Here is a 14,494-nt window from a genome sequence, read left to right as displayed (position 1 = left end):
AATTCACCTCCAAGCTCTGTCTCCTCTGAAGATCTTATGACGCCTTGGTTTTCGGTGTTGTTAGGGTGTCTCTAGAGCATGCCACAAACTCTAGGACAAAGCCATTATTTCTAATTTGAGGTCTTTCTGGTGTCTCGGTTAAGACTAGGGCATTAAGAAGTTGTTTCCACGCTGGCTGAGCTGGAATGCAATGCCTACCAGCACCACTGGGCCTCTGGTCTCACTGTTTCATCCTCACCCCTGTTGCCACTGCTCTTTGGTAAGACTCATAGTCTTACCCTGACCGGGTGCAGCCCACGCTCAGCCAGGGGTGCATGAAAGACCCCCACAGAGACTCTTACAGCCCCTTGCTGCACAGATGCCGCATCCCCAGTTCCCCAGTGCTACAGGTGCCAGCAACTTTAGCTGTCCCAACTCTGACCTCCCCGTTCTCAGCTCAATGGGACTGCTGTGCTTGGTCTCTCGTTATGCTACTGCAATCCGGAAACTGTCCTCAGAGAGGGAGCCAGGTGATCACAGGACTCACCTGCTAAGTGTTCTTTGTTTTGTGGAATCTGAGTCTTGTACTGCCCTATGGTCCTGAGACCAAAATCCATTATCTCATACATCTGTCCAGTCGTTTAGGGTGGCAGAACTAGTTATGGCCATCCTTTAGTATATTTTTATGCAAAATTCCACATAAATGCTAAATAAAAATCATATAATATTTCATTTTCATCACAAACCCTCTCGATGCACATGGGTAGTAGAGGCCCCAGGTTTCTCACAGAAGCGTGGCTAGATTTCCTAGACTCAATCATTTATTCACTTTCACACAAATTTACACTCATTTACTCACTCATTCAATAAATATTTATTGAGATTCTACTATTTGCCAGACACTGTTCTGAGGGCTGGGGACACAACTGTGGGAGACAGGAAATGTCTCTGCCTCATGGAGTGTACTCCCTGGTGGGAAATGCTCTGGCCCTGCCCCAAAGCAATGCTTCCTTTGCAGTTGTTCCCCTAAGTATTGGGTTGATAGAGAAAAAGGTGACTTGGCATGAGCAGAATATTGGGGGGGGAGACCCATTACTTATATAACACTACGTCACAGGCTCTGTTATATGTGCTTTCCATGCACTAACTGATTTAATACAGTAAGGAAGGAACTATTACCAGCAATGAGAAAGCAGAGGCTGAGACTTGCCAGCTTGCTCACATAGCTCATGAACAGCAGAGACAAGTCTCAAAGCTCAGCAGGCTCATACTCTTAACCCTGCATTGCCCTCTTTCTCAGAGAAGAGGGTTACATTGGAATTGGGGGGTGGGGAATGGGATAAACAGTGGCAGTTTCTAAGAAAAATAAATTTTTTTTTAAAGAAGAAGCCAGCTAGATGTCTGGGCAAGTCGTGAGAGGTAAATGGATCATTATTAAAAGAGGCAAAAACAAAGAGTAGAAGTTGATTGAGCTAGCAGATAAAAGCCACAATTTTGTCTTCCTTCTCCCCAACAGACCCTGAGAAAAAAGATAAGTGTTCTGCATTTGAATCAGAAAAAGACTGCATTTGAATCAGAAAAAGAATAGAAAGCTGTCCTGAATAAAAAGCTTCAAAGTTCCTTGGGGAACTTGAGGATGTGGGTAGAAGTGATAATTCTAGCAATGCCCACCTGACATACACAGAACTAGTCCCATCTGATGCTTCAAGAAAATGTGCTCAGAATCAGGTACTTATGAGAATTATATTACCCCTCTCGGAAACATAAAATGCACATCAGCATAGGAAAGGATCTGATATATCCTGCGGTTAAGAATTCCATTTTATTTAACTCAGGATTTCCCAAACTTAATCAACCAAAGGACCCTTCTGTGAGTAACTCGTGTGTGTGTGTGTGTGTGTGTGTGTGTGTGTGTGTGTGTGAGAGAGAGAGAGAGAAAAGAGAGAGGAAGAGGAAGGGAGGAGGGAGGGAGAAAGAGACAGAGACAGAGAGACAGAGAGAGAGGCCAGTGAACACCCCTTGGAGTTACAGTTCTATGAAACCTACTTTAGAATTTGCTGTCTAACTTTAATAGCAAACACTAGGCTAAATAAAAATCCACTTTTAGGAGGTCAAACCTAACTACTACCATGCCAAGCAGTGAAGGAGATTTGAGTAGAGCTGTAGTTTAGGAATAAAAGAATATTAAATTTTCATTAGGTAGTAAATGACAAGGAGTGAGTGCAAGGAGGTACCCATTGGTGCCTAGGCATGATATTCCTTTACAGCTTATACAACAATATACATATTTTAGAAATTAAAGTTAATTTGGAAACTTCAATTTATATTATTTTAATAAATACATTTTGTAGAGAAAATAGTATAAGTAATAGTCACGGCCATGCATGTTATTCTATCTTTCAGTGATCTCAGTTATCCATTTCTGGGGCATCGTAGAAAGTCATTAATAAGCTACGTTATCACCTCAAGGTAGCTGCCTGAACTACGTTACAATAACCTGAAGGCCATATACAGATGTAACCTAGGGTCCTCATCAAACTTTTTATGGCCACTCAGCTGACCTCACTCTGCAGCTCACCTATCACCTGCCTATGAGGTGAGACGTGGTGGAGGGGCAGTTCCCCATGTGCGGAGGGGCAGTTCCCCATGTGCTCGCTGTGCTCCGCCCTTTCTTTCCTCCTGACCTAAGATGCCTCGGTGTCCTTCCCCACTATAGCTCCGGTCTACTCAGCTAGGATGTGTCTTGCACACTCATATCCTGGTGGTAATATATCATTCAGGAGTCACTGGTCACCTCTCACGGCATTTTTAGCTTCTGCTGTCTCACACTGTTTCATTTTATTAGGTTGCTACCCTCCAATTACCTACAGCGTGGTAATTACTCTTATTTTTGTCTGTGGTCCCTCTGCCCAGCTGTTCTGCCCTGTTTTCCCAACATTCGTTTCCCAAATTCCCCTCTTAACTTTTCTGAACTAGTCCCTTCCTCACTGATATCCCCACAAGCCAGGCTGTGCAGTGATTAGGAACATGGGTTCTGCAGCCTAACTGGGCAGGTTTGAACCCAGGACTGCCCTGGTATACCACCGGGGAAGAAGGGCAAGTATTTAACTTCTGAGTCTCAGCTTCTGCACCTGTAAAATGGAAACCATCACAGTACCTCCTTCACAGCGTTACTGTGAAGATGAAATAGTCATGTAGAAAATGCTTAGCATAGAGCACAAGGCAAAGAAGTGTTACTTTTGCCCTTTCTGGTGTCATTTCTTCTATGGTCTTTCTTTCATTCAAAATCTTCTAGCATTTCTTCTTGCACTTTATACTTTATTTTCAAGGTGAATAAGTATTATACAGACTAAGCAATTAGATTTCCCATCACATAGACCTGCCATTGTTCCTCATGTTACAAAATTAACAGAAATTCCCTAGCCTTAAAATTTATATCCATCTTTTTCCTGCAGAATTGTTCCCACGAACTTCACTAATTCATTCAGTCTCTTTCATGAAACTATTTCTATTTAAAAAATTTCTCAGGTATTTGAAGAGACCTATTTTTAAAGGAATTTAAAGGTTTGTTAAACACATTATGTTCAGGAGAGCAAAGGAATAGTAAATAGATATAAATAAAGGCTCCAATTTCTACTCAATTTTTTTTCTTTTTAAAAGCCAAAAAGCTAGCTCCATCTTAAGGATCCTAACTGTTGTTTTCAGTCACTGTTATTGCCAAAGAAAGTTTCGTTTCAATTTTGAGATGCCCAAAACTACATTAGAGTTGGACAAACAGATATATGAGCAGAGAAATATTAATTCCTTTCCTGCCTTCACTGCTCAGCAAAATTAGGCTTTATTTTCCCCTGAGGTTTAAGAAAAAGATCTTTTATTTGTTCTTTATATATTTTTTATAGTACTCTTTTCTGCTGTAGTCAGGATATTGCTGTCAAGCTGACTTTCTTTCACATTACCTAACCCACACTAGTCTCTTCTGGAATCTGTACTGGCTTCGTATGACTTTCAATGTTTCCCATCTGTATCTCAGGCCCCTAGGACGCCTTTTAACATATTTTCCCTAGGGCCAGACTTGGCTTCATCCTTGCTCTGCCCTCTCTCCTTTACTAGGTGTTTATTTACCATCTACAAACAGATACCCAGAGTATCTACCATGTGTTAAGTACTACCTTATGAATGTGGCACCGTCCAGAAGGGGATCCCGAGTGGGAAACTCTCTTAGTACCCTGGGCAGCCTTCCATACACAGTCCCTCTCTTCACCTAAAAGTCGCTAGGAAACACGTCGATCCTCTACACATGCCCACTTCTCTATGAGCGGGGATGTGAGGTCGTAAATTCTCCATTTTCTCAGGCCTCCGAATAGAAGGATGTGTCCAGTTCAAGGTGAGTCTTCTCCAGGTCCAAATTCTAGTTTATGGCAAACACAGAAGACAGAGGAACCTGCCAAATGGCATTGTGAGGACATAACGAAAAGAAAACCCAGAGGGTGGGAGCCTTCTCTGTGTCACCTGGCCCATCTCTTTAACAGTCACTGTCAATAAGAAGGACCATGCCAAAAGAAGTGAGGGACAAAACATCCAGGTGCAATGTTACGTTCCGGGTTGGACACTGGATGCAACAAACAACCAGAGAGGATTTGTTTAGATCATCTGGGAAAATCAAATATGATCTGTGTTAGACACAGATTTGATTCAAGTGTACTGATATGGAAAAGCAGAAATCAATGACTAAAATGTAGGTGGCAAAGCAGTATGTCAGCTTTTGGTTAAAAATTATGTATGTAATTTAAAAAAATAACCTAAAAACATATGTGTTAAGGTGTTACCAGTAGTGATAGCTGGGTGGTGGGAATGTGATGTTTTAATTAAAAAAAATGTTTTTTGTTTGATTATACTTCCTAATTTGCTACAATGCTTATGGAATGGCTATAATAATAAAAATTACTTTTCAATAATGACTCATTTTTCTCCCAGAAGATTCATTCATCCAAGATAGTCCATATCCACTGATTATGTCTGCTCTAGGATTTGGGCATATCCTACTGTACAGTTTATGCTAAACTATCACACTCGATTCAAGTTCTCTGTGGGTTTTCTGTGTGCGGCTCTTATGCCCATTTGACTTCATTTGTAGTCCCAAATCACACTTGGCAGAATATTTATTTCTTTAGTGAGTATAATTAATAAATCCTTGCTGCCAACATGGCTGACAAATATAAGCAGCAAGAATGAATGTGAAAACCTCAGACTCTTTAGAGTAAGGCTTAGCGTCACACAAATTTATATATACCCAGGGAACATATTTTATCCAAAACACAATTGTTGTACCATTAAAAAGCAATACTCAATACCACAATTAATCTATAAGTCCATTGATCCTATTGCTCAATACTAGTACGCTAATTAATATTTACATAATTCTAATGTATAAAAAATTTTCAAAATCTATGCTAATCACTGGAAATAACAAAGGTTTTGTGACTACTCCAGATAAACAAATACATCTTTATTTGTATCTGATGTAATTCCAAAAGTGTTCTACTTTAAACATCTCAAGAATTATGGGTAATGTTAAACTATAGATATTTTCTCTCACTTCCAGGGAAGGCTGATAAGCAGGAAATCCAAAGGAGATATGCAAATAGATGCTTATCTTCATGAATTCTTTTAAAACCACTCTTCATAAAGGAACTTGAAATAGCACAGGCAACTCCAATTCAAAGCTCTCTCTAGACAAGACTGAAGTGTTTTCTAAAAAGGCATTAAAATGCAACAATAGAGATAATCTATTCCCAGCTTTCTACTTCAGACCCTGAACCTCAGCTGTTACAACAGACTGAAAACTCTTCGTTGTATATAAAAAGGGACAGTCAATAGAAATTCATGCACTGAATTACGAGCAGAGATTTTTTCTTCTCATTAAAAACTAGTTTTGCTTTTCTCTCTTTAATGTAAGTTGATTTCAGGTTCTCTCCAAAAATCACTGTTTCCTTAATTACTTGAGTTGGCTGAAACACCATGTGCTCTGTTAGACCTGACAAATCATGTTCTAACTGTTCCCTAAGCTTGTGCTCAAATGTTCACTTTCAGTAAAAACTCACGTCACTACACAGATGGGTCAGGTGCTGGGAACATCTTTACTAAAAGATGAGCTGCTACTTTGGAGAGCAGGACCAATAAAATGCCATTGGTTTGGGTCCAGAAACGATAAATCAGGGGTCCCCAAGCTCTAGGGCCATGGGCAGCACAGCAGGAGGTGAGCACAGGCCAGTGAGTGAAGCTTAGCTCACATTAATGCCTGAGCTCCACCTCCTATCCCCTCCCCTCACCTGGTCCCTGGAAAAATTGCCTTCCATGAAACTGGTCCCTGGTGCCAAAAAGTTTGGAGACCACTGGGATAAAGTATATAAAGCAAAATGGAGTCACTCATGTCAACCAAGATGGCTGCCATTTAGCCCTGACACTTTGGTTCAAGAAGGAAACTACCTAAGTCATGCCTGGCAGTGTGGAGTGTTCAAGATATATATGCACACATGACCTGAAGAGACACGTCTGTGGAGGTGAAGTACCCCAGGATAAGCCCGTCTGAGATTCCCTGACCCAGAAGGGTGGAATATATGACCCTCAAGTATATAACTGAGGCAGGCTTCAGACTACTGCTGAGACAGTTGAGCACCACACCCCAAGGTGCTACTCCATGTCTTGCAGATCTCCGGACTGCCCGTGCAACCCCCCCCCCCCGAGGCTCTGCCCCACAGGACCGACTCCAGAGATTCTACCTCGTAAGCCGCTTCAAGGCTCCCCCGCCTACTGTGCTGTCTCCAGGGCCTGCAGACTGAGACTCGGGGACTTGGGTTCGTTATCTCCCAGTTCTCTTGCATGATGTTACTACTGATTGTTTGAGTGATTATTATTATTAGGTTAATATGGATTAGGAGTAAATTTGCATTAATAAACCCTGAATGAACCTGCATTACTAAAATCCAAGTAATTAGCACAGTAACCTTTGTTGGCTCCCCGTTATTTCTGGGTACTAGTGTCACCTGTAGGGCTGGTGGACATTCAGGTGGCACAGGGCTTTCGGTTCTTAAGGCTCGGATCAGACTACCCATGCGGTGGCCAAAGGCTGGCTTATAGGAAAAGTGGTATCATGAAACACACGCTCTCAACATTACTAAATAACTGATATTAAGTTATTTCAATTTGTTATATCCTGATATATTCTGATATTCCAACAATGTTCTGAACTCATAAAATACCTCTTCACCCTAGCATTTAAAAGCTTCACTCAAACATAAATCCATTAATCTTCCAAACTGCTTTATGAAGTCAAAAGAGCATATTTTAACTCTGCATACAAAATAGTTTCAGAATGAGCTTATAAATCAGTCTTGTTTTCAGCCACATACATGCACAGAGAACTACCTCCTGAATATAGAAACAAGAAAAGTCCAAATAAAGGTTTGTTTTCAATAATCTCCTGTAAATATTTTAAAACTAAAAACATTTTTTCTACTCTGTTAAAAAGATACATTTAAAAAATAAACATGTGGCAGATATGAGTTGCTATAAATTCTGAAAATGGCTTACCTATTAATGTAACTGAGGGCAACATAGGTTGGCTGCTGTAATTCTTGTTTTTCTAAAACACGTGGATCTGTATCTGTAATAAAAACACAATTATGATTTTTTAGCTTTTGCATCAGAATATATGAGCCTACCTAACTTAAAGTAATAGAGGCTAAACAGAGAAAAAGATTAATTTAGTATACCTCTTTTTAAAGAAAACTCTGTCAGCAAGGCACAATCATTTGTTCATTCATTCATAAATAGCAAGATATTGCATTACTTTTCAAGGGAATTCCAAACATCAACAGTGATAAAACGTCCATCTGTCACGCAAACTCTTGCACAATCCCCCTCATAAATATTGGTTTTCACTGCTTACGGTTACAATGTTGGCATGGTTTTTGGTGGTTAATCGGCCCAAGAAAGAAAGTCTCTGTTAATTATGCTCACTTCAATGCTGGAACAAATTAGTTGCTATTGGAAAGCGCCATCAATTTGAAAATCTATGGGCTATTGTTCTTGTTTGCTGAACACTTTTCTGGATTGGGATTCACATTCTGTAGGGTAGCTCTTCTTTTTAATTGTAGGATGAGTTTACAACTTTTCTTGACTCTCGATCTGAAATTCTCACACTGGTTCGGATCCACAAACACCACATTCATCAGAGGGGTTTTCCCTCTCCAAGAGGCAGACTTCAATACCATAGCAACCTTTTGCAAGGCTGCTTCTCCAAAACAGCACACACACACACACACAAAACCCCCCCCCCAAAAAAAACCACACTTTTTATAACTAGAAATTATTTAAGCTTTTCATGTAGTAACATGATTGTGCTAAATATGCAAAAACAATGTTTATGTAATATTAATAAGATTGGAGGAAATGCAGCACATTTTTGTTTTCTTAGAAAAAGGCTCAGGCGTTGCACACAGGCTTCATTATAACCTTGTTTAAAACCATCTCATTACTAGAACTCCTCCAGCTGCACTTGGCAGGCATACCTTTTTTGATGCAACGACAGATGTTTCCCGCACCTTCGTGCAGGAAGTGTTTACTGCACGTGGTAGATGTAAGATCCGCCCACCAACTCCAAAGTGCGTTAACAGGTGACAAGGTAGGCGTGCAGGCACAGTGGCAAAAATGACAGCACAAAATCAGTTGACAAGGCTTCAACTCCCAGACTAAAATTAGAGAGCGGTGGCAAGCTTATTCTCTGCGTGTTAATAATCTCATGTTTACTTCATTGTTTTTCCTGCGCCAAGAACTTCAGGGACACCTTATTCAGAAACCCTGCTTCCTGGGTCTCTGCCATTGCGTGTCTGTGAAAGCCAACTTCTGGAACAAGAGACAAAGAGTCTCTGAAGGGCTCCATCAAGTCGGGTCGCGAGGTTCTGAGAGCACAAGTGAGACCGGATAGTAAGTCAGCACCTCCTCTCCCTCCTACAACAATCGCACTGCAGCCGAGACTGCAGATCGCCGGCCTACGACTACAAGCTGCGGCTCTAGCTGCATGGAAACCACTCTTTGAGGTCCAGTGTTTTCCAGTACAACCCTCACTCACACTCATCTAAGTGTGCTGGAACCCCAGAGTACATCCATGTTTCCGACAGGAATGCTTTGTACACCTCTGATGTTCACAGGAGAGGAGTCAGTAGAACAAAGCTCACCAGGCAAAGGTGTTTTATCCCTAAAACGGCCCATTGGAATGCTGGGCAGGCCATGTGCACAAATGGTGACTGACAGACCAATCCCGCAAGGTCTTTCTAGGGCCTTAATGAAGTGAGACACGAGAGATTGGAGACAAAAGCCATGAAAGCAAAAAGAGAAGAGGAGGAAGACGAGAAAGAACAAGGGGATGATTGCAAATGCCTGTGTGGAAAATGTCTTAAGGACTCACAAAGCCATTTTGCTGCAAGTTTCAGAATTGAAAGTTGAGGCGCTTAGCTTTTGAGACAGGGCCCTGAACCTGATTCACTAAAACTCATTCCCCTACAGAGACATCTGGTGCCTCATTACATAAAGTGTACCACCATTTTGAAGGAGAAGAACTCCATTCTGTGTCTTAAATGTGTGTGTAAAGGGGACAAGGGTTAAGAGGCCAATAAACATGTTTATGTCTTCCATTTTGGCCTTTATGTTTGTGACTGATGCCCAGTCTAACTGTATTCCTTTGTTTCCAAATTATATAATTATCTATTTTAAACGCTACCTTCCTAAGCTGCCTGGGCTCTTTTTTCTTTTGGGTGTGTGTATGTGTACACACAGTTTGTATTCCTCTTTTCTTCCTCACAATGCAGCACCTGTTTGCAAAGAGGGAAGACAGTACCCCACACAAAACCCTACAGTCTGATGCTCAGAAACGTGGCGGTGACCCCTTGCATTCACACGGACCGCGTCTTGTAACATTGCTTCACAACAATGTTTGCATTCGATTTGCAGAGCAAGGTTCTAAAATGTTTCCTTACTTTCCATGTTTCACCACCTTCCGTGACCTATGCTAGACTTAGGCTCACATGCCCCGAAATTAGGAGGGGTAAAATGGACTTCCAGAAGCTTCTAAATGCCACCCTCTCCATGACAAAAAGACCGTCTGGGAAGCGCCTCTTTTTTCCCTAGAATGCAGACTCTGGCCCCTGACAGGAAAGCAGAGCTTCCAGACGGATGTCCCCCAGGCCTCCAACCCCTCCCTTTTTTCAGGTGAGATGTTTCCCTGGGCAACCGTTAGAACATCCATTAAAGTTCTGAGTTCTCAAAACGAAACGAGGCCCTCGGCGCCCACACATCAGGGGAGGCCTGCCCAGTGCCACCAGGGAAGACGCGTCGCCGTTGGCTTCCCGGCGGGCGGGTTCGCGGGGACCATGACTCACCACCGCAGGGATTTATTATGCTGCCGAGCACTTCCCGTTCAGTCAACGCATAATGGCCACCTTCATTACTTCCCCCTTCCCGACAGAAAAGTCACTGTCTGAGGCTAAAAACTCAACTACAGGAAAGGATTACAGGGACAGGAGACTAGGATTTTCACAGCAGGACGCTGACGTGCCCCTCATGAAGACAGGACGCAATTTACCAGCATAAACTGGTGAGACGACCCCTACCCACTGGAGGTTACTGAATCCAACGAAAAGGACATCTTTACGCCATGGGCCACGGCACTGAGGAATTTTTCACATATAAGTTGCTACAATAAGAAATGTGATAGGAACTGCTGTCACACACAGCCCCCCAGATATTTCTCTGGCGTGTTTGTTTACGACACCGATAAAACTGGGAAGTTGCGCCATCGGCTGCCGTTGCCCAGAGATGCAATCGACGCGGTAAGTGGTCGGTGGGATGGAAAACACCTGAATTGTCACAGCCGCGGGACGCTCTGCAGGCTGGCCCCCGGCGCGAATGTGAGCATTTCTATCACGTGGCTGTCTTCAGCCATATACACATTCTGCTCCTTTCAGACCGCTAAGAAGAGGCAGGAAGACGAACCCAAGCGTTTCAGCAGGGCGGGGTCTAGCCCACACGCACCCTGAGAGATTACGGCGTTCTGCCTTGTGGCCCCGCTCACGCAGTTCAGGTTGACGGAGGGCTAAGAGAATTCAAATATTAAAATGTGTCTGAATACCCAAGCAATAAAAACCTAAGACCTGACTTCCAAGCTTCTAGAGCACAGCATCCTCTCAAGGAGGAGGGTCCTCCGTGTAGAGCTCCGCCTCTTCTATCGTTCCTGCCCCGGGGTGAGACCTTAGACACGCAGCTGTGCGCTAAGGACGAGACGCGCGCACCAAGTGGAAGCTTTCCGCAGCTCCTATGACTTCTCAGGTGGCGAAGAAAAGAGCGAGACTGGGGACGGGAATCAGGAAAGGACACCATTCAGACCCTTCTCCATGGGAAATGGAATTGCGACAGGACCAAGGAGGGGCGAGGAGCACCGGTCGCCTTGTTCAACCCCAAGGTGATGTTCATCAGCTCTGCTGTCTCCGGCATCAGGAACCAGCGGCAACCGAGGGTCTGAACTTGTGACATACGTTGAGCCTTTTGTGGTGCTCTTTTCAAGCCAAAATGAAAACATGATCAGGGTTGTCTGCTGGGTTAGCTGAGGCTAACTGAGCTCATGGGCTTTAGCTAGGCTTTGGCTAGTCTGCGTTGCTGGGGTTTTAAATACGTAGAATTACTTAAAACAAAGTCAGAAACCCTGGCTGCTATGGCTCAGTGGATTGAGCATTGGCCTGCAAGCCAAGTGCCGCTGGTTCGATTCCCAGTCAGGGCACATGACTCGGTTACATGTCAGGTCCCCAATTGGGGGCGCAAGTGAGAGGCAACCACACAGTGATGTTTCTCTCCCTCTCTTTCTCCTTTCCCCTCTCTGTAAAAATAAATAATTAAAAAAAAATTAGAAACCAGTGGTATTACCTCTCAACACTAAGAAGGTCTCTATCAGCCATGAGCTATTCCCAGGCAGGGAGGCAGCAGAGAGGGCAAGATGTGCTGCCGTGCACCCTGGGAAGGCCTTCTGCAAATTCCCCATCTTCCCACGGCCGGACTTTCCTAAGTGTGCACGGCAACAGTGGGGGGCCTGAGAGGATGTGGGTGGGGAGCAGCTCTGCGAGACCCTGGGGAGGCACAAGCCCACCCAGCCAGCCGAGTGATTTTGAAGATCTGGGCTGGATACACCACTTTTTTTTTGGACTCACTTGGTGATAATTAATGGGCGCAGTCTGGTCGCAGTCTTCCCCCGCTGGCTGAAGTCATAAAGCCACAGTATTTTAGTTTATTCAGCATAGCCTTCCACAAAGTCCCTGGCCAAGTTCGTCACATTCCTCCTGCTCTCTCTGCACCACTTCACTGCTGGCACGATCCCTGTACGTATGTCACCATAGAGGCTTTGTCCAGGCACATGTCTTAGCTTTGTTCATCTCTCCAGCACTCAGCTCAGTGCCCAGGATTAGGAGATGCACAATATGTAATTATTAAATGGATATACAAATTAATTTCAATTTTACGATAAAATGGAAGGCTTTTGGTCAAACATGGCAGATGAATGAAGGGGATTTGTTTCCTTCACTACCCAAGGTCCAACTAAAGTGGCAATAAAGGAAAAGACTCCTAAGGATAGAAGAAGGGGGAGACATCAGCAGATAAGTGATTTCAACCAGCATGTTGAAAGATGGAAAACTCATTTAGGAGCAAAAGTGACCTCGCAGCAGTCCCCAACCTTTCTGGCACCAGGGACTGGTTTCGTGGGAGACAATTTTCCCATGGACCCGGGGATTCAAGTACGTTACATTCAAGCTTCCCTCCTGCTGTGCGGTCCAGTTCCTGACAGGCCAGGACGAGTACCAGTCCCCTGCCCAGATGATGGGGACCCCTGAAGAGTAGAGGAAGCTATAACCTCAAGTGCCCACAGCAGGGGAGACCCATGATAAAGGAAGTGAACCCACTACACAAGCCCTGGACTTGGAGGTGCCACGCACAGCAACAGGCAAGGAGGGGAAGGGCCGGGGCTGAAAACAGGGTTGTCAAAAGGGTTGATTATCTTGAACCAGAAGACCAAGCAGAGCTGAGGTAAATGGGGATAATACAGGCACACCTCATTTTATGGCTCTTCACAGATTTTTTTTTTTTTTTAAACAAATTGAAGATAAGATCTTCCACCAGCTAAAAGACTGCTCACTTTATTGCGCTACTCCTTTTATTGCGGTGGTCTGGAACAGAACACACCATATCTCCAAGGTCTGCTTGTACAGGGCTGAGAACAGGGGAATTAGAAGTGGAAATACGCCTACTCCACGGTTCCCAGGAATCCTGGCAGCCAGTCAGGAAGATTCCTCTCTGATTAAATGGCCTCAGAGAAGAGACTTCCAGATGTGGACATCTGGCTAGTCCCTAATTAAATGATCTCCCTATAGTTAAGTCCCTGGTCAACAAGCCCCATCCGTGCCTCCGTCCAGAGGCTCTCAGCTTTTTATGGCCTTGGTCTTAAATAGGAGCCAAGAACAGTCAAGAACAATCATTAAACATTTGAGGGAAAGTAATGACCATGAATGGGAGATACTAAAATCAACAGACGGTGGGGGAGGGAGATAGGGAGCCAGGAGCAAAGCAGACCAATTGACGCTGGAGAGGCTAGGTGACACACCTACCTGCACCTACTTACACAAACCCACTTCACTGCAGGGCTAGGGCCGGAAGCCCCGCGTTCTGAGTCCCTTTGGGCCAGCATGCTGACCATTAAAAAGGCTGCTCATCCTCTAAAGTCACCTCATTGCCACCATCCAGTTGTAACCCTGCACTCTATACAATCTTTATAGCTCTTGGAAAAGCCTGTCACAGTTCTGTTGCAAATTTTACTCCTCTTTTAGAACTGAATTTGATGACCCAACAATTTACAAAGACCAAATTTTAACTCATGGCTAGTTTACTTCAGCTGCTGAAATAAGTATTTCTTGTTGGCAATGGCCTTTTCAAAAAAAAAAAAAAAAAAGCACCCCTACAATCGCACATAACCAGCCTTTGAATGGATCAACTTTTCCTTAGTTTATAGACACGTCATTTGAAACTTTTCCCAAGCCATAATTTCCATTACTGGGCAGTCAGTGCAAATTACAGTGAGATTCTTGCCTTCCCAAATTCAATGTGAAATCCAGATGCAGTTAAGTGTTGCCGTAAACTTTACGAGTTAAATATCTAAAAGTCGGGGACACTGTGCAGCACAATAAAACCATCTATTTTTTAAAAAAAAGCATTCATGTTCACATTTGTAGCCCAAGATTTCCTTCACAACGGAATAAAGAAACATATTCGACCGAGAACCTTTCAGCAATATGCTGGGAGACTGATTTATAAACAAACACAGCATGTTGCAGCCTTCCCAGTATCTGGCACGGCCAGAGGTTTAAAGTGATTAGAAATAGACAGTTCTGACGAGGGTGCTTTCTGATTCTTTACCGAACCA

The 14,494-nt window shown here is 43.6% G+C and overlaps 1 protein-coding gene across 1 annotated transcript in view; it reads right to left on the bottom strand.

Annotated features, from left to right (window-relative positions):
* JAZF1 (JAZF zinc finger 1) overlaps positions 1–14,494 on the bottom strand; it is a 318,390-nt gene that overhangs the window by 128,539 nt on the left and 175,357 nt on the right. Inside the window, exon 2 of the mRNA XM_090287075.1 lies at positions 7,570–7,642. Coding sequence (XP_090143201.1) covers positions 7,570–7,642 — 73 coding nt within the window. The remainder of the gene's footprint in view (positions 1–7,569; positions 7,643–14,494) is intronic.

The sequence above is a fragment of the Furipterus horrens genome, unplaced genomic scaffold (assembly GCF_987537825.1).
Source record: "Furipterus horrens unplaced genomic scaffold, mFurHor1.1.pri manual_scaffold_9, whole genome shotgun sequence".
Taxonomy (NCBI): Eukaryota; Metazoa; Chordata; class Mammalia; order Chiroptera; family Furipteridae; genus Furipterus; species Furipterus horrens.
The sequence above is the reverse complement of the archived record's forward strand: the minus strand, read 5'-3'. Positions and strand labels throughout refer to the sequence as shown.